The sequence below is a fragment of the Ascaphus truei genome, unplaced genomic scaffold, assembly GCF_040206685.1.
Source record: "Ascaphus truei isolate aAscTru1 unplaced genomic scaffold, aAscTru1.hap1 HAP1_SCAFFOLD_693, whole genome shotgun sequence".
Lineage (NCBI taxonomy): Eukaryota > Metazoa > Chordata > Amphibia > Anura > Ascaphidae > Ascaphus > Ascaphus truei.
In genome coordinates this window covers 32,379-58,583 of record NW_027457027.1, presented here as the reverse complement: position 1 = coordinate 58,583, position 26,205 = coordinate 32,379, and the positions used below count along the sequence as shown (strand labels likewise).

Sequence of the window (26,205 nt, the reverse complement as noted above, 5' to 3'; positions counted from 1 at the left end):
TCTGCGCTCCGCGGTGACGTGTCTGCGCTCCGCGGTGACGTGTCTGCGCTCCGTGGTTACGTGTCTGCGCTCCGCGGTGATGTGTCTGCGCTCCGCGGTGACGTGTCTGCGCTCCGCGGTGACGTGTCTGGGCTCCGCGGTGACGTGTCTGCGCTCCGCGGTGATGTGTCTGCGCTCCGCGGTGACGTGTCTGCGCTCAGCGGTGGTGTCTGCGCTCCGCGGTGAAGTGTCTGCGCTCCGCGGTGACGTGTCTGCGCTCCGCGGTGACGTGTCTGCGCTCCGCGGTGACGTGTCTGCGCTCCGCGGTGACGTGTCTGCGCTCCGCGGTGACGTGTCTGCGCTCCGCGGTGACGTGTCTGCGCTCCGCGGTGACGTGTCTGCGCTCCGCGGTGACGTGTCTGCGCTCCGCGGTGACGTGTCTGCTCTCTGTGATGTGTCTGCGCTCCGCGGTGACGTGTCTGGGCTCCGCGGTGACGTGTCTGGGCTCCGCGGTGATGTGTCTGCGCTCCGCGGTGACGTGTCTGCGCTCCGCGGTGACGTGTCTGCGCTCCGCGGTGACGTGTCTGCGCTCCGCGGTGACGTGTCTGCGCTCCGCGGTGACGTGTCTGGGCTCCGCGGTGACGTGTCTGCGCTCCGCGGTGACGTGTCTGGGCTCCGCGGTGACGTGTCTGGGCTCCGCGGTGACGTGTCTGCGCTCCGCGGTGACGTGTCTGCGCTCCGCGGTGACGTGTCTGCGCTCCGCGGTGACGTGTCTGCGCTCCGCGGTGACGTGTCTGCGCTCCGCGGTGACGTGTCTGCGCTCCGCGGTGATGTCTGCGCTCCGCGTTGACGTGTCTGCGCTCCGCGGTGACGTGTCTGCTCTCTGTGATGTGTCTGCGCTCCGCCGTGATGTGTCTGCGCTCCGCGGTGACGTGTCTGCGCTCCGCGGTGACGTGTCTGCGCTCCGTGGTTACGTGTCTGCGCTCCGAGGTTACGTGTCTGCGCTCCGCGGTGATGTGTCTGCGCTCCGCGGTGACGTGTCTGCGCTCCGCGGTGACGTGTCTGCGCTCCGCGGTGACGTGTCTGCGCTCCGCGGTGACGTGTCTGCGCTCCGCGGTGACGTGTCTGCGCTCCGCGGTGACGTGTCTGCGCTCCGCGGTGAAGTGTCTGCGCTCCGCGGTGACGTGTCTGCGCTCCGCGGTGACGTGTCTGCGCTCCGCGGTGACGTGTCTGCGCTCCGCGGTGACGTGTCTGCGCTCCGCGGTGACGTGTCTGCGCTCCGCGGTGACGTGTCTGCGCTCCGCGGTGACGTGTCTGCGCTCCGCGGTGACGTGTCTGCGCTCCGCGGTGATGTGTCTGCGCTCCGCGGTGATGTGTCTGCGCTCCGCGGTGATGTCTGCGCTCCGCGGTGACGTGTCTGCGCTCCGCGGTGATGTCTGCGCTCCGCGGTGACGTGTCTGCGCTCCGCGGTGATGTCTGCGCTCCGCGGTGACGTGTCTGCGCTCCGCGGTGATGTGTCTGCGCTCCGCGGTGACGTGTCTGCGCTCCGCGGTGATGTCTGCGCTCCGCGTTGACGTGTCTGCGCTCCGCAGGGTGTTCTTCTGAAGAGAAGTGGGAAGTCTCTGAACAAGGAATGGAAGAAGAAATACGTGACGCTCTGCGACAACGGAGTGTTAACTTATCACCCGAGTCTGCATGTGAGTGACAGCTCTCCCTGCCATGACCTCTCACCCCACTGTGACCTCTCACCCCACTGCGACCCCTCACACCTCTGCAACCCATCACCTCACCGCAACCCATACTCCCACCATGACCCATCACCCCACCGTGTCCCCTCACCCCAACCCCTCACCCAACCGCAACCCATACTCCCACCGTGTCCCCTCACCCCAACCCCTCACCCAACCGCAACTCATACTCCCACCGTGTCCCCTCACCCCAACCCCTCACCCAACCGCAACTCATACAGTACTCCCACCGTGTCCCCTCACCCCAACCCCTCACCCAACCGCAACTCATACAGTACTCCCACCGTGTCCCCTCACCCCAACCCCTCACCCAACCGCAACTCATACAGTACTCCCACCGTGTCCCCTCACCCCAACCCCTCACCCAACCGCAACTCATACTCCCACCGTGTCCCCTCACCCCAACCCCTCACCCAACCACCGCCCATCACCCCACCGTGACTCCTCACCCCACCGTGTCCCCTCACCCCAACCCCTCACCCAACCGCAACTCATACAGTACTCCCACCGTGTCCCCTCACCCCAACCCCTCACCCAACCGCAACTCATACTCCCACCGTGTCCCCTCACCCCAACCCCTCACCCAACAACCGCCCATCACCCCACCGTGACTCCTCACCCCACCGTGTCCCCTCACCCCAACCCCTCACCCAACCGCAACCCATACTCCCACCGTGTCCCCTCACCCCAACCCCTCACCCAACCGCAACTCATACAGTACTCCCACCGTGTCCCCTCACCCCAACCCCTCACCCAACCACCGCCCATCACCCCACCGTGACTCCTCACCCCACCGTGTCCCCTCACCCCACCGTGTCCCCTCACCCCAACCCCTCACCTAACCGCAACCCATACTCCCACCGTGTCCCCTCACCCCACCGTGCCCCCTCAACCCAACCCCTCACCCAACCGCAACCCATACTCTCACCGTGTCCCCTCACCCCAACCCCTCACCCAACCGCAACTCATACTCCCACCGTGTCCCCTCACCCCAACCCCTCACCCAACAACCGCCCATCACCCCACCGTGACTCCTCACTCTACCGTGTCCCCTCACCCCAACCCCTCACCCAACCGCAACCCATACTCCCACCGTGTCCCCTCACCCCAACCCCTCACCCAACCGCAACTCATACAGTACTCCCACCGTGTCCCCTCACCCCAACCCCTCACCCAACCACCGCCCATCACCCCACCGTGACTCCTCACCCCACCGTGTCCCCTCACCCCACCGTGTCCCCTCACCCCAACCCCTCACCTAACCGCAACCCATACTCCCACCGTGTCCCCTCACCCCACCGTGTCCCCTCAACCCAACCCCTCACCCAACCGCAACCCATACTCTCACCGTGTCTCCTCACACCACCATGTCCCCTCAACCCAACCCCTCACCCAACCGCAACCCATACTCCCACCGTGTCCCCTCACCCCAACCCCTCAACCCAACCCCTCACCCAACCGCAACTCATACTCCCATCGTGTCCCCTCACCCCAACCCCTCACCCAACCGCAACCCATACCCCCACCGTGTCCCCTCACCCCAACCCCTCACCCAACCGCAACCCATACTCCCACCGTGTCCCCTCACCCCAACCCCTCACCCAACCGCAGCCCATCACCCCACCGTGTCCCCTCACCCCAACCCCTCACCCAACCGCAGCCCATCACCCCACCATGTCCCCTCACCCCAACCCCTCACCCAACCGCAACCCATACTCCCACCGTGTCCCCTCACCCCACCGTGTCCCCTCAACCCAACCCCTCATCCAACCTCAACCCATACCCCAACCGTGTCCCCTCACCCCAACCCCTCACCCAACCGCAACCCATACTCCCACCGTGTCCCCTCACCCCACCGTGTCCCCTCACCCCAACCCCTCACCCAACCGCAACCCATACCCCCACCGTGTCCCCTCACCCCAACCCCTCACCCAACCGCAACCCATACCCCCACCGTTTCCCCTCACCCAACCGCAGCCCATCACCCCACCGTGTCCCCTCACCCCAACCCCTCACCCAACCGCAGCCCATCACCCCACCATGTCCCCTCACCCCAACCCCTCACCCAACCGCAACCCATACTCCCACCTTGTCCCCTCACCCCAACCCCTCACCCAACCGCAGCCCATCACCCCACCATGTCCCCTCACCCCAACCCCTCACCCAACCGCAACCCATACTCCCACCGTGTCCCCTCACCCCAACCCCTCACCCAACCGCAGCCCATCACCCCACCATGTCCCCTCACCCCAACCCCTCACCCCAACCGCAGCCCATCACCCTACTGTGTCCCCTCACCCCAACCCCTCACCCAACCGCAACCCATACTCCCACCATGACCCATCACCCCACCGTGTCCCCTCACCCAACCGCAGCCCATCACCCCACCATGTCCCCTCACCCCAACCCCTCACCCAACCGCAACCCATACTCCCACCTTGTCCCCTCACCCCAACCCCTCACCCAACCGCAGCCCATCACCCCACCATGTCCCCTCACCCCAACCCCTCACCCAACCGCAACCCATACTCCCACCGTGTCCCCTCACCCCAACCCCTCACCCAACCGCAACCCATACTCCCACCGTGTCCCCTCACCCCAACCCCTCACCCAACCGCAGCCCATCACCCCACCATGTCCCCTCACCCCAACCCCTCACCCCAACCGCAGCCCATCACCCTACTGTGTCCCCTCACCCCAACCCCTCACCCAACCGCAACCCATACTCCCACCATGACCCATCACCCCACCGTGTCCCCTCACCCAACCGCAACCCATACCCCCACCGTGTCCCCTCACCCAAACCCCTCACCCAACCGCAACTCATACTCCCACCATGACCCCTCATCCCAATCCCTCCCCCAACCTCAACCCATACTCCCACCGTGTCCCCTCACCCCACCGTGTCCCCTCACCCCAACCACTCACCCAACCGCAACCCATACTCCCACCGTGTCCCCTCACCCCAACCCCTCACCCAACCGCAACCCATACTCCCACGTGTCCCCTCACCCCAACGTGTCCCCTCACCCCAACCCCTCACCCAACCGCAACCCATACTCCCACCATGACCCATCACCCCACCGTGTCCCCTCACCCAACCCCTCACCCAACCGCAACCCATACCCCACCGTGTCCCCTCACCCAAACCCCTCACCCAACCGCAACCCATACCCCCACCATGACCCATCACCCCACCGTGTCCCCTCACCCAAACCCCTCACCCAACCGCAACCCATACCCCCACCATGACCCATCACCCCACCGTGTCCCCTCACCCAACCCCTCACCCAACCGCAACCCATACCCCCACCGTGTCCCCTCACCCAAACCCCTCACCCAACCGCAACCCATAATCCCACTGTGTCCCCTCACCCCACCGTGTCCCCTCACCCCAACCCCTCACCCAACCGCAACCCATACTCCCACCGTGTCCCCTCACACCAATCCCTCACCCAACCGCAACTCATACTCCCACCATGACCCATCACCCCACCGTGTCCCCTCACCCAACCGCAACCCATACTCCCACCGTGTCCCCTCACCCCAACCCCTCACCCAACCGCAACCCATACTCCCACCGTGACTCCTCACCCCAACCCCTCACCCAACCTCAACCCATACCCCCACCGTGTCCCCTCACCCAACCGCAACCCATACTCCCACCATGACCCATCACCCCACCGTGTCCCCTCACCCAACCGCAACCCATACTCCCACCATGACCCATCACCCCACCGTGTCCCCTCACCCCAACCCCTCACCCAACCGCAACCCATACCCCCACCGTGACTCCTCACCCCACTGTGACCTCACCCCACTGTGACCTCACCCCACTGTGACCTCACCCCACTGTGACCTCACCCCACCGAGACCTTACCCCACTGAGACCTCACCCCACCGAGACCTCTCACCCCACTGTGACCTCACCCCACTGTGACCTCACCCCACTGTGACCTCACCCCACTGCGACCCCTCACACCTCCGCAACCCATCACCACACCATGAATCCTCAACCACTTGCCCACCCACGACCCCTCGCCCCACCTGTGTGTGTATCTCACCCATGTGTCTCCATGTCTCGCCACGTCACATGCGTGTGTCATGTCACAGGATTACATGCAGAACATTCACGGAAAGCCGATTGATTTGCTTCGGACAACAGTGAAAGTTCCAGGAAAGAGACCACCGAGGGCCACGGGCCCCCCCGGAGTCAGCTCGAGAGCCAACGGGCTCCCGAAGGAGAGGAGCAGCACCCAGCTCACTGCGCACACAGGTACCGCACTGCACCCCGCTCACTGCGCACACAGGTACCACACTGCACCCCGCTCACTGCGCACACAGGTACCACACTGCATCCCGCTCACTGCGCACACAGGTACCGCACTGCACCCCGCTCACTGCGCACACAGGTACCACACTGCATCCCGCTCACTGCGCACACAGGTACCACACTGCACCCCGCTCACTGCGCACACAGGTACCACACTGCACCCCGCTCACTGCGCACACAGGTACCACACTGCACCCAGCTCACTGCACACACAGGTACCACACTGCATCCCGCTCACTGCACACACAGGTACCACACTGCATCCCGCTCACTGCACACACAGGTACCACACTGCATCCCGCTCACTGCGCACACAGGTACCGCACTGCACACACAGGTACCGCACTGCACCCCGCTCACTGCGCACACAGGTACCACACTGCACACACAGGTACCACACTGCACCCAGCTCACTGCGCACACAGGTACCACACTGCACCCAGCTCACTGCACACACAGGTAACACACTGCACCCCGCTCACTGCACACAGAGGTACCACACTGCACCCCGCTCACTGTGCACACAGGTACCACACTACACCCTGCTCACTGCGCACACAGGTACCACACTGCACCCAGCTCACTGCACCCAGTTCACTGCACACACAGGTACCACACTGCACCCCGCTCACTGCACACACAGGTACCACACTGCATCCCGCTCACTGCACACACAGGTACCACACTGCACCCCGCTCACTGCGCACACAGGTACCGCACTGCACCCCGCTCACTGCGCACACAAGTACCGCACTGCACCCCGCTCACTGCTCACACAGGTACCACACTGCACCCAGCTCACTGCGCACACAGGTACCACACTGCACCCAGCTCACTGCGCACACAGGTACCACACTGCATTCCACTCACTGCACACACAGGTACCACACTGCACCCAGCTCACTGCGCACACAGGTACCACACTGCACCCAGCTCACTGCACACACAGGTACCACACTGCACCCTGCTCACTGCACACACAGGTACCGCACTGCACCCAGTTCACTGCACACACAGGTACCACACTGCACCCCGCTCACTGCGCACACAGGTACCACACTGCACCCAGCTCACTGCGCACACAGGTACCACACTGCACCCAGCTCACTGCACACACAGGTACCACACTGCACCCTGCTCACTGCACACACAGGTACCGCACTGCACCCAGTTCACTGCACACACAGGTACCACACTGCACCCCGCTCACTGCACACACAGGTACCACACTGCACCCCGCTCACTGCGCACACAGGTACCACACTGCACCCAGCTCACTGCGCACACAGGTACCACACTGCACCCAGCTCACTGCACACACAGGTACCACACTGCACCCTGCTCACTGCACACACAGGTACCGCACTGCACCCAGTTCACTGCACACACAGGTACCACACTGCACCCCGCTCACTGCACACACAGGTACCACACTGCACCCCGCTCACTGCACACACAGGTACCACACTGCATCCCGCTCACTGCGCACACAGGTACCGCACTGCGCCACACTCACTGCTCACACAGGTACCACACTGCACCCCGCTCACTGCACACACAGGTACGGCACTGCATCCCGCTCACTGCTCACACAGGTACCGCACTACACCCCTCTCACTGCACACACAGGTACCACACTGCACCCCGCTCACTGCGCACACAGGTACCGCACTGCACCCAGCTCACTGCGCACACAGGTACCACACTGCACCCCACTCACTGCGCACACAGGTACCACACTGCACCCCGCTCACTGCGCACACAGGTACCACACTACACCCCGCTCACTGCTCACACAGGTACCGCACTACTCCCCTCTCACTGCACACACAGGTACCACACTGCACCCCGCTCACTGCGCACACAGGTACCACACTGCACCCCGCTCACTGCGCACACAGGTACAACACTGCACCCCGCTCACTGCACACACAGGTACCACACTGCCCCGCTCACTGCGCACACAGGTACCACACTGCACCCCGCTCACTGCGCACACAGGTACCACACTGCACCCAGCTCACTGCGCACACAGGTACCACACTGCATTCCACTCACTGCACACACAGGTACCACACTGCACCCAGCTCACTGCGCACACAGGTACCACACTGCACCCAGCTCACTGCACACACAGGTACCACACTGCACCCTGCTCACTGCACACACAGGTACCGCACTGCACCCAGTTCACTGCACACACAGGTACCACACTGCACCCCGCTCACTGCGCACACAGGTACCACACTGCACCCCGCTCACTAAGCACACAAGTACCACACTGCAGCCAGCTGACTGCACACACAGGTACCACACTGCATCCCGCTCACTGCGCACACAGGTACCGCACTGCGCCCAGCTCACTGCTCACACAGGTACCGCACTGCGCCACACTCACTGCTCACACAGGTACCACACTGCACCCCGCTCACTGCACACACAGGTACGGCACTGCATCCCGCTCACTGCGCACACAGGTACCGCACTGCACCCAGCTCACTGCACACACAGGTACCGCACTGCACCCCACTCACTGCGTACACAGGTACCACACTGCACCCCGCTCACTGCGCACACAGGTACCACACTGCACCCCGCTCACTGCGCACACAGGTACCGCACTGCGCACACAGGTACCACACTTCACCCCGCTCACTGCGCACACAGGTACCGCACTGCACCCAGCTCACTGCGCACACAGGTACCGCACTGCACCCCGCTCACTGCGCACACAGGTACCACACTGCACCCAGCTCACTGCGCACACAGTTACCACACTGCACCCCACTCACTGCGCACACAGATACCACACTGCACCCAGCTCACTGCGCACACAGGTACCACACTGCACCCAGCTCACTGCGCACACAGGTACCACACTGCACCCAGCTCACTGCGCACACAGGTACCACACTGCACCCAGCTCACTGCGCACACAGTTACCACACTGCACCCCACTCACTGCGCACACAGATACCACACTACACCCAGCTCACTTCGCACACAGGTACCACACTTCGCACACAGGTACCGCACTGCACCCCGCTCTCTGCGCACACAGGTACCACACTGCACCCCACTCACTGCGCACACAGGTACCACACTACACCCCGCTCACTGCTCACACAGGTACCGCACTACACCCCTCTCACTGCACACACAGGTACCACACTGTACCCCGCTCACTGCGCACACAGGTACCACACTGCACCCCGCTCACTGCGCACACAGATACCACACTACACCCAGCTCACTTCGCACACAGGTACCACACTGCGCACACAGGTACCGCACTGCACCCCGCTCTCTGCGCACACAGGTACCACACTGCACCCCACTCACTGCGCACACAGGTACCACACTGCACCCCGCTCACTGCGCACACAGGTACCACACTACACCCCGCTCACTGCTCACACAGGTACCGCACTACACCCCTCTCACTGCACACACAGGTACCACACTGCACCCCGCTCACTGCGCACACAGGTACCACACTGCACCCCGCTCACTGCGCACACAGGTACAACACTGCACCCCGCTCACTGCACACACAGGTACCACACTGCACCCCGCTCACTGCTCACACAGGTACCGCACTGCACCCCTCTCACTGCTCTCACAGGTACCGCACTGCACCCCACCCACTGCACACACAGGTACAACACTGCACCCCGCTCACTGCGCACACAGATACCACATTGCACCCCGCTCACTGCGCACACAGGTACCACATTGCACCCCGCTCACTGCGCACACAGGTACCACATTGCACCCCGCTCACTGCGCACACAGGTACCACACTGCACCCCGCTCACTGCGCACACAGGTACCGCACTGCACCCCGCTCACTGCGCACACAGGTACCGCATTGCACCCCGCTCACTGCGCACACAGGTACCGAACTGCACCCCGCTCACTGCGCACACAGGTACCGCACTGCACCCCGCTCACTGCGCACACAAGTACCGCACTGCACCTCGCTCACTGCTCACACAGGTGCCACACTGCACCCCGCTCACTGCGCACACAGGTACCACATTGCACCCCGCTCACTGCGCACACAGGTACCACATTGCACCCCGCTCACTGCGCACACAGGTACCACACTGCACCCCGCTCACTGCGCAAACAGGTACCGCACTGCACCCCGCTCACTGCTCACACAGGTACCGCACTGCACCCTGCTCACTGCGCACACAGGTACCGCACTGCACCCCGCTCACTGCGCACACAAGTACCGCACTGCACCCCGCTCACTGCTCACACAGGTACCACACTGCACCCAGCTCACTGCGCACACAGGTACCACACTGCACCCCGCTCACTGCACACACAGGTACCACACTGCATTCCACTCACTGCACACACAGGTACCACACTGCACCCAGCTCACTGCGCACACAGGTACCACACTGCACCCAGCTCACTGCACACACAGGTACCACACTGCACCCTGCTCACTGCACACACAGGTACCGCACTGCACCCAGTTCACTGCACACACAGGTACCACACTGCACCCCGCTCACTGCGCACACAGGTTCCACACTGCACCCCGCTCACTGCGCACACAAGTACCACACTGCAGCCAGCTGACTGCACACACAGGTAACACACTGCACCCCGCTCACTGCGCACACAAGTACCACACTGCAGCCAGCTGACTGCACACACAGGTACCACACTGCACCCCGCTCACTGCGCACACAGGTACCACATTGCACCCCGCTCACTGCGCACACAGGTACCACATTGCACCCCGCTCACTGCGCACACAGGTACCACATTGCACCCCGCTCACTGCGCACACAGGTACCACACTGCACCCCGCTCACTGCGCAAACAGGTACCGCACTGCACCCCACTCACTGCTCACACAGGTACCGCACTGCACCCCGCTCACTGCGCACACAGGTACCGCACTGCACCCCGCTCACTGCGCACACAGGTACCGCACTGCACCCCGCTCACTGCGCACACAAGTACCGCACTGCACCCCGCTCACTGCTCACACAGGTACCACACTGCACCCAGCTCACTGCGCACACAGGTACCACACTGCACCCAGCTCACTGCGCACACAGGTACCACACTGCATTCCACTCACTGCACACACAGGTACCACACTGCACCCAGCTCACTGCGCACACAGGTACCACACTGCACCCAGCTCACTGCACACACAGGTACCACACTGCACCCTGCTCACTGCACACACAGGTACCGCACTGCACCCAGTTCACTGCACACACAGGTACCACACTGCACCCCGCTCACTGCGCACACAGGTACCACACTGCACCCCGCTCACTGCGCACACAAGTACCACACTGCAGCCAGCTGACTGCACACACGGGTACCACACTGCATCCCGCTCACTGCGCACACAGGTACCATACTGCACCCCGCTCTCTGCTCACACAGGTACCGCACTGCGCCACACTCACTGCTCACACAGGTACCACACTGCACCCCGCTCACTGCACACACAGGTACGGCACTGCATCCCGCTCACTGCTCACACAGGTACCGCACTACACCCCTCTCACTGCACACACAGGTACCGCACTGCACCCCGCTCACTGCGCACACAGGTACCACACTGCACCCCGCTCACTGCACACACAGGTACCGCACTACACCCCTCTCACTGCACACACAGGTACCACACTGCACCCCGCTCACTGCGCACACAGGTACCGCACTGCACCCCGCTCACTGCGCACACAGGTACCGCACTGCACCCCGCTCACTGCGCACACAGGTACCGCATTGCACCCCGCTCACTGCGCACACAGGTACCGAACTGCACCCCGCTCACTGCGCACACAGGTACCGCACTGCACCCCGCTCACTGCGCACACAAGTACCGCACTGCACCTCGCTCACTGCTCACACAGGTGCCACACTGCACCCCGCTCACTGCGCACACAGGTACCACATTGCACCCCGCTCACTGCGCACACAGGTACCACACTGCACCCCGCTCACTGCGCACACAGGTACCACACTGCACCCCGCTCACTGCGCAAACAGGTACCGCACTGCACCCCGCTCACTGCTCACACAGGTACCACACTGCACCCAGCTCACTGCGCACACAGGTACCACACTGCACCCAGCTCACTGCACACACAGGTACCACACTGCATTCCACTCACTGCACACACAGGTACCACACTGCACCCAGCTCACTGCGCACACAGGTACCACACTGCACCCAGCTCACTGCACACACAGGTACCACACTGCACCCTGCTCACTGCACACACAGGTACCGCACTGCACCCAGTTCACTGCACACACAGGTACCACACTGCACCCCGCTCACTGCGCACACAGGTACCACACTGCACCCCGCTCACTGCGCACACAAGTACCACACTGCAGCCAGCTGACTGCACACACAGGTACCACACTGCATCCCGCTCACTGCGCACACAGGTACCATACTGCACCCCGCTCTCTGCTCACACAGGTACCGCACTGCGCCACACTCACTGCTCACACAGGTACCACACTGCACCCCGCTCACTGCACACACAGGTACGGCACTGCATCCCGCTCACTGCTCACACAGGTACCGCACTACACCCCTCTCACTGCACACACAGGTACCACACTGCACCCCGCTCACTAGGCACACAGGTACCGCACTGCACCCAGCTCACTGCGCACACAGGTACCACACTGCACCCCACTCACTGCGCACACAGGTACCACACTGCACCCCGCTCACTGCGCACACAGGTACCACACTACACCCCGCTCACTGCTCACACAGGTACCGCACTACACCCCTCTCACTGCACACACAGGTACCGCACTGCACCCCGCTCACTGCGCACACAGGTACCACATTGCACCCCGCTCACTGCGCACACAGGTACCACACTCCACCCAGCTCACTGCGCACACAGGTACCACACTGCACCCCGCTCACTGCGCACACAGGTACAACACTGCACCCCGCTCACTGCACACACAGGTACCACACTGCACCCCGCTCACTGCTCACACAGGTACCGCACTGCACCCCTCTCACTGCTCTCACAGGTACCGCACTGCACCCCGCCCACTGCACACACAGGTACAACACTGCACCCCGCTCACTGCGCACACAGATACCACATTGCACCCCGCTCACTGCGCACACAGGTACCACATTGCACCCCGCTCACTGCGCACACAGGTACCACATTGCACCCCGCTCACTGCGCACACAGGTACCACACTGCACCCCGCTCACTGCGCACACAGGTACCGCACTGCACCCCGCTCACTGCGCACACAGGTACCGCATTGCACCCCGCTCACTGCGCACACAGGTACCGAACTGCACCCTGCTCACTGCTCACACAGGTACCGCACTGCACCCCGCTCACTGCGCACATAAGTACCACACTGCACCCCGCTCACTGCTCACACTGGTACCGTACTGCACCCCGATCACTGCGCACACAAGTACCACACTGCACCCCGCTCACTGCGCACACAAGTACCACACTGCACCCCGCTCACTGCACACACAGGTGCCACACTGCACCCCGCTCACTGCGCACACAGGTACCACATTGCACCCCGCTCACTGCACACACAGGTACCACATTGCACCCCGCTCACTGCGCACACAGGTACCACACTGCACCCCGCTCATTGCGCACACAGGTACCGCACTGCACCCCGCTCACTGCGCACACAGGTACCGCATTGCACCCCGCTCACTGCGCACACAGGTACCGAACTGCACCCCGCTCACTGCTCACACTGGTACCGTACTGCACCCCGATCACTGCGCACACAAGTACCACACTGCACCCCGCTCACTGCGCACACAAGTACCACACTGCACCCCGCTGACTGCTCACACAGGTGCCACACTGCACCCCGCTCACTGCACACACAGGTACCACACTGCACCCCGCTCACTGCGCACACAGGTGCCACACTGCACCCCGCTCACTGCGCACACAGGTACCACATTGCACCCCGCTCACTGCACACACAGGTACCACATTGCACCCCGCTCACTGCGCACACAGGTGCCACACTGCACCCCGCTCACTGCACACACAGGTACCACACTGCACCCCGCTCACTGCGCACACAGGTGCCACACTGCACCCCGCTCACTGCGCACACAGGTACCACATTGCACCCCGCTCACTGCACACAGGTACCACACTGCACCCCGCTCACTGCTCACACAGGTACCACACTGCACCCCGCTCACTGCACACAGGTACCACACTGCACCCCGCTCACTGCTCACACAGGTACCACACTGCACCCCGCTCACTGCTCACACAGGTACCACACTGCACCCCGCTCACTGCGCACACAGGTGCCACACTGCACCCCGCTCACTGCGCACACAGGTACCACATTGCACCCCGCTCACTGCACACACAGGTACCACATTGCACCACGCTCACTGCGCACACAGGTACCGCACTGCACCCCTCTCACTGCACACACAGGTACGGCACTGCACCCCGCTCACTGCGCAAACAGGTACCGCACTGCACCCCGCTCACTGCACACACAGGTACCCCACTGCACCCCGCTCACTGCACACACAGGTACCCCACCGCACCCCGCTCACTGCGCACATAGGTGCCACACTGCACCCCGCTCACTGCGCACACAGGTACCACATTGCACCCCGCTCACTGCACACACAGGTACCACATTGCACCCCGCTCACTGCTCACACAGGTACCACACTGCACCCCGCTCACTGCGCACAGAGGTACCACACTGCACCCCGCTCACTGCACACACAATTACCACACTGCACCCCGCTCACTGCGCACACAGGTACCGCACTGCACCCCGCTCACTGCGCACACAAGTACCGCACTGCACCCCGCTCACTGCGCACACAGGTACCGCACTGCACCCGCTCACTGCGCGCACAGGTACCGCACTGCACCCCGCTCACTGCGCACACAGGTACCACACTGCACCCCGCTCACTGCGCACACAGGTACGCACTGCACCCGCTCACTGCGCACACAGGTACCGCACTGCACCCCGCTCACTGCTCACACAGGTACCATACTGCACCCCGCTCACTGCGCACACAGGTACCGCACTGCACCCCGCTCACTGCTCACACAGGTACCACACTGCACCCCGCTCACTGCTCACACAGGTACCGCACTGCACCCCGCTCACTGCGCACACAGGTACCACACTGCACCCCGCTCACTGCGCACACAGGTACCACACTGCACCCCACTTACTGCGCACACAGGTACCACACTGCACCCCGCTCACTGCGCACACAGGTAACAACACACTGCACCCCGCTCACTGCGCACACAGGTACCGCACTGCACCCGCTCACTGCGCACACAGGTACCGCACTGCACCCCGCTCACTGCTCACACAGGTACCGCACTGCACCCCGCTCACTGCTCATACAGGTACCATACTGCACCCCGCTCACTGCGCACACAGGTACCGCACTGCACCCCGCTCACTGCGCACACAGGTACCGCACTGCACCCCGCTCTCTGCGCACACAAGTACCACACTGCACCCCGCTCACTGCTCACACAGGTACCGCACTGCACCCCGCTCACTGCTCACACAGGTACCACACTGCACCCAGCTCACTGCGCACACAGGTACCACACTGCACCCCGATCACTGCACACACAGGTACCACACTTCGCCACGCTCACTGCTCACACAGGTACCACACTGCACCCCGCTCACTGCTCACACAGGTAACGCACTGCACCCCGCTCACTGCACACACAGGTACCACACTACACCCCGCTCACTGCTCACACAGGTACCGCACTGCACCCCGCTCACTGCACACACAGGTACCGCCACGCACCCCGCTCACTGCGCACACAGGTACCACACTGCACCCCACTCACTGCACACACAGGTACCACACTGCACCCTGATCACTGCGCACACAGGTACCACACTGCACCCCGCTCACTGCGCACACAGGTACCACACTGCACCCCGCTCACTGCGCACACAGGTACCACACTGCACCCCGCTCACTGCACACACAGGTACCGCACTGCACCCCGCTCACTGCTCACACAGGTACCGCACTGCACCCCGCTCACTGCGCACACAGGTACCACACTGCACCCCGCTCATTTTATTTCTCTCTGCCTGTGTCAGGCTGTCTCGGCCTCTCTCGGTCTGTCTCGGGCAGTCTCGGCCTCTCGCGGGCTCTCCCGGGCTGTCTCGGCCTCTCTCGGCCTCTCTCGGTCTGTCTCGGTCTCTCTCGGCCTCTCTCGGCCTCTCTCGGTCTGTCTCGGTCTCTCTCGGCCTCTCTCGGTCTGTCTCGGGCTCTCCCGGCCTCTCTCGGCCTCTCTCGGCCTCTCTCGGGCTGTCTCGGGCTGTCGCGGGCTCTCCCGGCCTCTCCCGGGCTGTCTCGGGCTCTCCCGGGCTGTCTCGGGCTGTCTCGGCCTCTCCCGGTCTGTCTCGGCCTCTCCCGGGCTGTCTCGGTCTCTCTCGGCCTCTCTCGGTCTCTCTCGGCCTCTCTTGGTCTGTCTCGGTCTCTCTCGGCCTCTCTCGGCCTCTCCCGGGCTGTCTCGGCCTCTCGCGGGCTCTCCCGGCCTCTCTCGGTCTCTCTTGGCCTCTCCCGGGCTCTCCCGGCCTCTCTCGGGCTGTCTCGGTCTCTCTCGGCCTCTCCCGGGCTCTCCCGGGCTGTCTCGGCCTCTCCCGGCTGTCTCGGCCTCTCTCGGCCTCTCTCGGGCTCTCCCGGTCTGTCTCGGGCTCTCCCGGGCTGTCTCGGCCTCTCCCGGCCTCTCTCGGCCTCTCCCGGGCTCTCCCGGGCTGTCTCGGCCTCTCTCGGTCTGTCTCGGGCTCTCCCGGGCTGTCTCCGGCTCTCCCGGCCTCTCTCGGTCTCTCTCGACCTCTCCCGGGCTGTCTCGGCCTCTCCCGGCTGTCTCGGCCTCTCTCGGTCTGTCTCGGGCTCTCCCGGTCTGTCTCGGGCTCTCCCGGTCTGTCTCGGCCTCTCCCGGCTGTCTCGGCCTCTCTCGGCCTCTCCCGGGCTCTCCCGGGCTGTCTCGGCCTCTCCCGGCTGTCTCGGCCTCTCGCGGGCTGTCTCGGCACTCGGCTGTGTGTGTTAGGCGCGTGTCTCTCCGCGCGGCAGGGTGTTCCTGTAATTACATTACCTGCTGCGTTATGCACAGTTATTCTCCGAGGACTAATTGACAGCAGCATGTTTAATTCATTAATCATTAGCATCAAACTCCACAATTACACAGGCGCTGATTGTACAATCTGGGGTATAATGAGGGCCCATTACCTGCCACGCGCTCCTCCCAGCATGCACCTCCCCCCCCCCTCCCAGCATGCACCTCCCCCCCCCGCACACCATGCCCTCACCCCTAACTTCCCCCCACACAGCCTGCAGCCGAGTTATCACAGAGCGCGGCCTCTCTGTATGGGACGTGTGTATCACACAGGGGGAGCGCGGCCTCTCTGTATGGGACGTGTGTATCACACAGGGGGAGCGCGGCCTCTCTGTATGGGACGTGTGTATCACACAGGGGGAGCGCGGCCTCTCTGTATGGGACGTGTGTGTATCACACAGGAGGAGCGCGGCCTCTCTGTATGGGACGTGTGTATCACACAGGAGGAGCGCGGCCTCTCTGTATGGGACGTGTGTATCACACAGGGGGAGCGCGGCCTCTCTGTATGGGACGTGTGTGTATCACACAGGGGGAGCGCGGCCTCTCTGTATGGGACGTGTGTATCACACAGGAGGAGCGCGGCCTCTCTGTATGGGACGTGTGTATCACACAGGGGGAGCGCGGCCTCTCTGTATGGGACGTGTGTATCACACAGGAGGAGCGCGGCCTCTCTGTATGGGACGTGTGTATCACACAGGGGGAGCGCGGCCTCTCTGTATGGGACGTGTGTGTATCACACAGGGGGAGCGCGGCCTCTCTGTATGGGACGTGTGTATCACACAGGAGGAGCGCGGCCTCTCTGTATGGGACGTGTGTGTATCACACAGGGGGAGCGCGGCCTCTCTGTATGGGACGTGTGTATCACACAGGGGGAGCGCGGCCTCTCTGTATGGGACGTGTGTATCACACAGGGGGAGCGCGGCCTCTCTGTATGGGACGTGTGTATCACACAGGAGGAGCGCGGCCTCTCTGTATGGGACGTGTGTATCACACAGGAGGAGCGCGGCCTCTCTGTATGGGACGTGTGTATCACACAGGAGGAGCGCGGCCTCTCTGTATGGGACGTGTGTATCACACAGGAGGAGCGCGGCCTCTCTGTATGGGACGTGTGTGTCACACAGGGGGAGCGCGGCCTCTCTGTATGGGACGTGTGTATCACACAGGGGGAGCGCGGCCTCTCTGTATGGGACGTGTGTATCACACAGGGGGAGCGCGGCCTCTCTGTATGGGACGTGTGTGTATCACACAGGAGGAGCGCGGCCTCTCTGTATGGGACGTGTGTATCACACAGCGGGAGCGCGGCCTCTCTGTATGGGACGTGTGTGTCACACAGGAGGAGCGCGGCCTCTCTGTATGGGACGTGTGTATCACACAGGGGGAGCGCGGCCTCTCTGTATGGGACGTGTGTATCACACAGGGGGAGCGCGGCCTCTCTGTATGGGACGTGTGTATCACACAGGGGGAGCGCGGCCTCTCTGTATGGGACGTGTGTATCACACAGGGGGAGCGCGGCCTCTCTGTATGGGACGTGTGTATCACACAGGGGGAGCGCGGCCTCTCTGTATGGGACGTGTGTATCACACAGGGGGAGCGCGGCCTCTCTGTATGGGACGTGTGTATCACACAGGAGGAGCGCGGCCTCTCTGTATGGGACGTGTGTGTATCACACAGGGGGAGCGCGGCCTCTCTGTATGGGACGTGTGTATCACACGGGGAGCGCGGCCTCTCTGTATGGGACGTGTGTATCACACAGGGGGAGCGCGGCCTCTCTGTATGGGACGTGTGTGTATCACACAGGGGGAGCGCGGCCTCTCTGTATGGGACGTGTGTGTGTCACACAGGGGGAGCGCGGCCTCTCTGTATGGGACGTGTGTATCACACGGGGAGCGCGGCCTCTCTGTATGGGACGTGTGTATCACACAGGAGGAGCGCGGCCTCTCTGTATGGGACGTGTGTATCACACAGGGGGAGCGCGGCCTCTCTGTATGGGACGTGTGTGTATCACACAGGGGGAGCGCTGCCTCTCTGTATGGGACGTGTGTATCACACAGGAGGAGCGTGGCCTCTCTGTATGGGACGTGTGTGTATCACACAGGGGGAGCGCGGCCTCTCTGTATGGGACGTGTGTATCACACAGGAGGAGCGCGGCCTCTCTGTATGGGACGTGTGTGTATCACACAGGGGGAGCGCGGCCTCTCTGTATGGGACGTGTGTGTATCACACAGGGGGAGCGCGGCCTCTCTGTATGGGACGTGTGTATCACACAGGGGGAGTGCGGCCTCTCTGTATGGGACGTGTGTATCACACAGGGGGAGCGCGGCCTCTCTGTATGGGACGTGTGTGTATCACACAGGGGGAGCGCGGCCTCTCTGTATGGGACGTGTGTATCACACAGGAGGAGCGCGGCCTCTCTGTATGGGACGTGTGTGTATCACACAGGAGGAGCGCGGCCTCTCTGTGTGGGACGTGTGTATCACACAGGAGGAGCGCGGCCTCTCTGTATGGGACGTGTGTATCACACAGGGGGAGCGCGGCCTCTCTGTGTGGGACGTGTGTATCACACTGGAGGAGCGCGGCCTCTCTGTATGGGACGTGTGTGTATCACACGGGGAGTGCGGCCTCTCTGTATGGGACGTGTGTGTATCACACAGGAGGAGCGCGGCCACTCTGTATGGGACGTGTGTATCACACAGGAGGAGCGCGGCCTCTCTGTATGGGACGTGTGTATCACACAGGGGGAGCGCGGCCTCTCTGTATGGGACGTGTGTATCACACAGGAGGAGCGCGGCCTCTCTGTATGGGACGTGTGTATCACACAGGAGCAGCGCGGCCTCTCTGTATGGGACGTGTGTATCACACAGGGGGAGCGCGGCCTCTCTGTGTGGGACGTGTGTATCACACAGGGGGAGCGCGGCCTCTCTGTATGGGACGTGTGTATCACACAGGAGGAGCGCGGCCTCTCTGTATGGGACGTGTGTGTCACACAGGGGGAGCGCGGCCTCTCTGTATGGGACGTGTGTGTATCACACAGGGGGAGCGCGGCCTCTCTGTATGGGACGTGTGTATCACACAGGGGGAGCGCGGCCTCTCTGTATGGGACGTGTGTGTATCACACAGGAGGAGCGCGGCCTCTCTGTATGGGACGTGTGTATCACACAGGAGGAGCGCGGCCTCTCTGTATGGGACGTGTGTATCACACAGGGGGAGCGTGGCCTCTCTGTATGGGACGTGTGTATCACACAGGAGGAGCGCGGCCTCTCTGTATGGGACGTGTGTGTATCACACAGGAGGAGCGCGGCCTCTCTGTATGGGACGTGTGTATCACACAGGAGGAGCGCGGCCTCTCTGTATGGGACGTGTGTGTATCACACAGGAGGAGCGCGGCCTCTCTGTATGGGACGTGTGTATCACACAGGGGGAGCGCGGCCTCTCTGTATGGGACGTGTGTATCACACAGGAGGAGCGCGGCCTCTCTGTATGGGACGTGTGTATCACACAGGGGGAGCGCGGCCTCTCTGTATGGGACGTGTGTATCACACAGGGGGAGCGCGGCCTCTCTGTATGGGACGTGTGTATCACACAGGGGGAGCGCGGCCTCTCTGTATGGGACGTGTGTATCACACAGGGGGAGCGCGGCCTCTCTGTATGGGACGTGTGTATCACACAGGGGGAGCGCGGCCTCTCTGTATGGGACGTGTGTATCACACAGGGGGAGCGCGGCCTCTCTGTATGGGACGTGTGTATCACACAGGGGGAGCGCGGCCTCTCTGTATGGGACGTGTGTATCACACAGGGGGAGCGCGGCCTCTCTGTATGGGACGTGTGTGTATCACACAGGAGGAGCGCGGCCTCTCTGTATGGGACGTGTGTATCACACAGGAGGAGCGCGGCCTCTCTGTATGGGACGTGTGTATCACACAGGGGGAGCGCGGCCTCTCTGTATGGGACGTGTGTATCACACAGGGGGAGCGCGGCCTCTCTGTATGGGACGTGTGTGTATCACACAGGAGGAGCGCGGCCTCTCTGTATGGGACGTGTGTGTATCACACAGGGGGAGCGCGGCCTCTCTGTATGGGACGTGTGTATCACACAGGAGGAGCGCGGCCTCTCTGTATGGGACGTGTGTGTATCACACAGGGGGAGCGCGGCCTCTCTGTATGGGACGTGTGTATCACACAGGGGGAGCGCGGCCTCTCTGTATGGGACGTGTGTATCACACAGGAGGAGCGTGGCCTCTCTGTATGGGACGTGTGTATCACACAGGAGGAGCGCGGCCTCTCTGTATGGGACGTGTGTATCACACAGGGGGAGCGTGGCCTCTCTGTATGGGACGTGTGTATCACACAGGGGGAGCGCGGCCTCTCTGTATGGGACGTGTGTATCACACAGGGGGAGCGCGGCCTCTCTGTATGGGACGTGTGTATCACACAGGAGGAGCGCGGCCTCTCTGTATGGGACGTGTGTATCACACAGGGGGAGCGCGGCCTCTCTGTATGGGACGTGTGTATCACACAGCGGGAGCGCGGCCTCTCTGTATGGGACGTATGTATCACACAGGGGGAGCGCGGCCTCTCTGTATGGGACGTGTGTATCACACAGCGGGAGCGCGGCCTCTCTGTATGGGACGTATGTATCACACAGCGGGAGCGCGGCCTCTCTGTATGGGACGTGTGTGTATCACACAGGGGGAGCGCGGCCTCTCTGTATGGGACGTGTGTGTATCACACAGGAGGAGCGTGGCCTCTCTGTATGGGACGTGTGTATCACACAGGAGGAGCGCGGCCTCTCTGTATGGGACGTGTGTATCACACAGGGGGAGCGCGGCCTCTCTGTGTGGGACGTGTGTATCACACAGGGGGAGCGCGGCCTCTCTGTATGGGACGTGTGTGTATCACACAGGGGGAGCGCGGCCTCTCTGTATGGGACGTGTGTATCACACAGGGGGAGCGAGGCCTCTCTGTATGGGACGTGTGTGTATCACACAGGAGGAGCGCGGCCTCTCTGTATGGGACGTGTGTATCACACAGGGGGAGCGCGGCCTCTCTGTATGGGACGTGTGTATCACACAGGGGGAGCGCGGCCTCTCTGTATGGGACGTGTGTATCACACAGGGGGAGCGCGGCCTCTCTGTATGGGACGTGTGTGTATCACACAGGGGGAGCGCGGCCTCTCTGTATGGGACGTGTGTGTATCACACAGGGGGAGCGCGGCCTCTCTGTATGGGACGTGTGTATCACACAGGGGGAGCGCGGCCTCTCTGTATGGGACGTGTGTATCACACAGGGGGAGCGCGGCCTCTCTGTATGGGACGTGTGTATCACACAGGGGGAGCGCGGCCTCTCTGTATGGGACGTGTGTATCACACAGGGGGAGCGCGGCCTCTCTGTATGGGACGTGTGTATCACACAGGGGGAGCGCGGCCTCTCTGTATGGGACGTGTGTATCACACAGGAGGAGCGCGGCCTCTCTTTATGGGACGTGTGTATCACACAGGGGGAGCGTGGCCTCTCTGTATGGGACGTGTGTATCACACAGGAGGAGCGTGGCCTCTCTGTATGGGACGTGTGTATCACACAGGAGGAGCGCGGCCTCTCTGTATGGGACGTGTGTATCACACAGCGGGAGCGTGGCCTCTCTGTATGGGACGTGTGTATCACACAGGAGGAGCGCGGCCTCTCTGTATGGGACGTGTGTATCACACAGCGGGAGCGTGGCCTCTCTGTATGGGACGTGTGTATCACACAGGAGGAGCGCGGCCTCTCTGTATGGGACGTGTGTATTACACAGCGGGAGCGTGGCCTCTCTGTATGGGACGTGTGTATCACACAGGGGGAGCGCGGCCTCTCTGTATGGGACGTGTGTATCACACAGGGGGAGCGCGGCCTCTCTGTATGGGACGTGTGTATCACACAGGAGGAGCGCGGCCTCTCTGTATGGGACGTGTGTATCACACAGGGGGAGCGCGGCCTCTCTGTATGGGACGTGTGTATCACACAGGAGGAGCGCGGCCTCTCTGTATGGGACGTGTGTATCACACAGGAGGAGCGCGGCCTCTCTGTATGGGACGTGTGTGTATCACACAGGAGGAGCGCGGCCTCTCTGTATGGGACGTGTGTATCACACAGCGGGAGCGCGGCCTCTCTGTATGGGACGTGTGTGTATCACACAGGAGGAGCGCGGCCTCTCTGTATGGGACGTGTGTGTATCACACAGGAGGAGCGCGGCCTCTCTGTATGGGACGTGTGTGTATCACACAGGGGGAGCGCGGCCTCTCTGTATGGGACGTGTGTGTATCACACAGGAGGAGCGCGGCCTCTCTGTATGGGACGTGTGTGTATCACACAGGGGGAGCGCGGCCTCTCTGTATGGGACGTGTGTGTATCACACAGGGGGAGCGCGGCCTCTCTGTATGGGACGTGTGTATCACACAGGGGGAGCGCGGCCTCTCTGTATGGGACGTGTGTATCACACAGGGGGAGCGCGGCCTCTCTGTATGGGACGTGTGTATCACACAGGGGGAGCGCGGCCTCTCTGTATGGGACGTGTGTATCACACAGGGGGAGCGCGGCCTCTCTGTATGGGACGTGTGTATCACACAGGGGGAGCGCGGCCTCTCTGTATGGGACGTGTGTGTATCACACAGGGGGAGCGCGGCCTCTCTGTATGGGACGTGTGTATCACACAGGAGGAGCGCGGCCTCTCTGTATGGGACGTGTGTATCACACAGGGGGAGCGCGGCCTCTCTGTATGGGACGTGTGTATCACACAGGGGGAGCGTGGCCTCTCTGTATGGGACGTGTGTATCACACAGGGGGAGCGCGGCCTCTGTATGGGACGTGTGTGTATCACACAGGGGGAGTGCGGCCTCTCTGTATGGGACGTGTGTATCACACAGGGGGAGCGCGGCCTCTCTGTATGGGACGTGTGTATCACACAGGGGGAGCGCGGCCTCTCTGTATGGGACGTGTGTATCACACAGGAGGAGCGCGGCCTCTCTGTATGGGACGTGTGTATCACACAGGGGGAGCGCGGCCTCTCTGTATGGGACGTGTGTGTATCACACAGGAGGAGCGCGGCCTCTCTGTATGGGACGTGTGTATCACACAGGGGGAGCGCGGCCTCTCTGTATGGGACGTGTGTATCACACAGGGGGAGCGTGGCCTCTCTGCATGGGACGTGTGTATCACACAGGAGGAGCGCGGCCTCTCTGTATGGGACGTGTGTATCACACAGGGGGAGCGCGGCCTCTCTGTATGGGACGTGTGTATCACACAGGAGGAGCGCGGCCTCTCTGTATGGGACGTGTGTATCACACAGGGGGAGCGCGGCCTCTCTGTATGGGACGTGTGTATCACACAGGGGGAGCGCGGCCTCTCTGTATGGGACGTGTGTATCACACAGGGGGAGCGTGGCCTCTCTGTATGGGACGTGTGTGTATCACACAGGAGGAGCGCGGCCTCTCTGTATGGGACGTGTGTATCACACAGGAGGAGCGCGGCCTCTCTGTATGGGACGTGTGTATCACACAGGGGGAGCGTGGCCTCTCTGTATGGGACGTGTGTATCACACAGGGGGAGCGCGGCCTCTCTGTATGGGACGTGTGTATCACACAGGGGGAGCGCGGCCTCTCTGTATGGGACGTGTGTATCACACAGGAGGAGCGCGGCCTCTCTGTATGGGACGTGTGTATCACACAGGGGGAGCGCGGCCTCTCTGTATGGGACGTGTGTATCACACAGGGGGAGCGCGGCCTCTCTGTATGGGACGTATGTATCACACAGCGGGAGCGCGGCCTCTCTGTATGGGACGTGTGTGTATCACACAGGAGGAGCGCGGCCTCTCTGTATGGGACGTGTGTGTATCACACAGGGGGAGCGCGGCCTCTCTGTATGGGACGTGTGTATCACACAGGGGGAGCGCGGCCTCTCTGTATGGGACGTGTGTATCACACAGGAGGAGCGCGGCCTCTCTGTATGGGACGTGTGTATCACACAGGGGGGGCGCGGCCTCTCTGTATGGGACGTGTGTATCACACAGGGGGAGCGCGGCCTGTCTGTATGGGACGTGTGTATCACACAGGGGGAGCGCGGCCTCTCTGTATGGGACGTGTGTATCACACAGGGGGAGCGCGGCCTGTCTGTATGGGACGTGTGTATCACACAGGGGGAGCGCGGCCTCTCTGTATGGGACGTGTGTATCACACAGGGGGAGCGCGGCCTCTCTGTATGGGACGTGTGTATCACACAGGGGGAGCGCGGCCTCTCTGTGTGGGACGTGTGTATCACACAGGGGGAGCGCGGCCTCTCTGTTTGCGACGTGTGTGTATCACACAGGGGGAGCGCGGCCTCTCTGTATGGGACGTGTGTATCACACAGGGGGAGCGCGGCCTCTCTGTATGGGACGTGTGTGTATCACACAGGAGGAGCGCGGCCTCTCTGTATGGGACGTGTGTATCACACAGGGGGAGCGCGGCCTCTCTGTATGGGACGTGTGTATCACACAGGGGGAGCGCGGCCTCTCTGTATGGGACGTGTGTATCACACAGGGGGAACGCGGCCTCTCTGTATGGGACGTGTGTATCACACAGGGGGAGCGCGGCCTCTCTGTATGGGACGTGTGTATCACACAGGGGGAGCGCGGCCTCTCTGTATGGGACGTGTGTGTATCACACAGGAGGAGCGCGGCCTCTCTGTATGGGACGTGTGTGTATCACACAGGGGGAGCGCGGCCTCTCTGTATGGGACATGTGTATCACACAGGAGGAGCGCGGCCTCTCTGTATGGGACGTGTGTATCACACAGGGGGAGCGCGGCCTCTCTGTATGGGACGTGTGTATCACACAGGGGGAGCGTGGCCTCTCTGTATGGGACGTGTGTATCACACAGGGGGAGCGCGGCCTCTCTGTATGGGACGTGTGTATCACACAGGGGGAGCGCGGCCTCTCTGTATGGGACGTGTGTAT

At 62.6% G+C, this 26,205-nt stretch overlaps 1 protein-coding gene across 1 annotated transcript in view; it reads left to right on the top strand.

Annotated features, from left to right (window-relative positions):
- LOC142485981 (arf-GAP with GTPase, ANK repeat and PH domain-containing protein 3-like) overlaps positions 1–26,205 on the top strand; it is a gene marked incomplete at both ends in the record, with an annotated part of 188,938 nt that overhangs the window by 132,959 nt on the left and 29,774 nt on the right. Inside the window, 2 exons of the mRNA XM_075584637.1 lie at positions 1,572–1,676; positions 5,841–6,003. Coding sequence (XP_075440752.1) covers positions 1,572–1,676; positions 5,841–6,003 — 268 coding nt within the window. The remainder of the gene's footprint in view (positions 1–1,571; positions 1,677–5,840; positions 6,004–26,205) is intronic.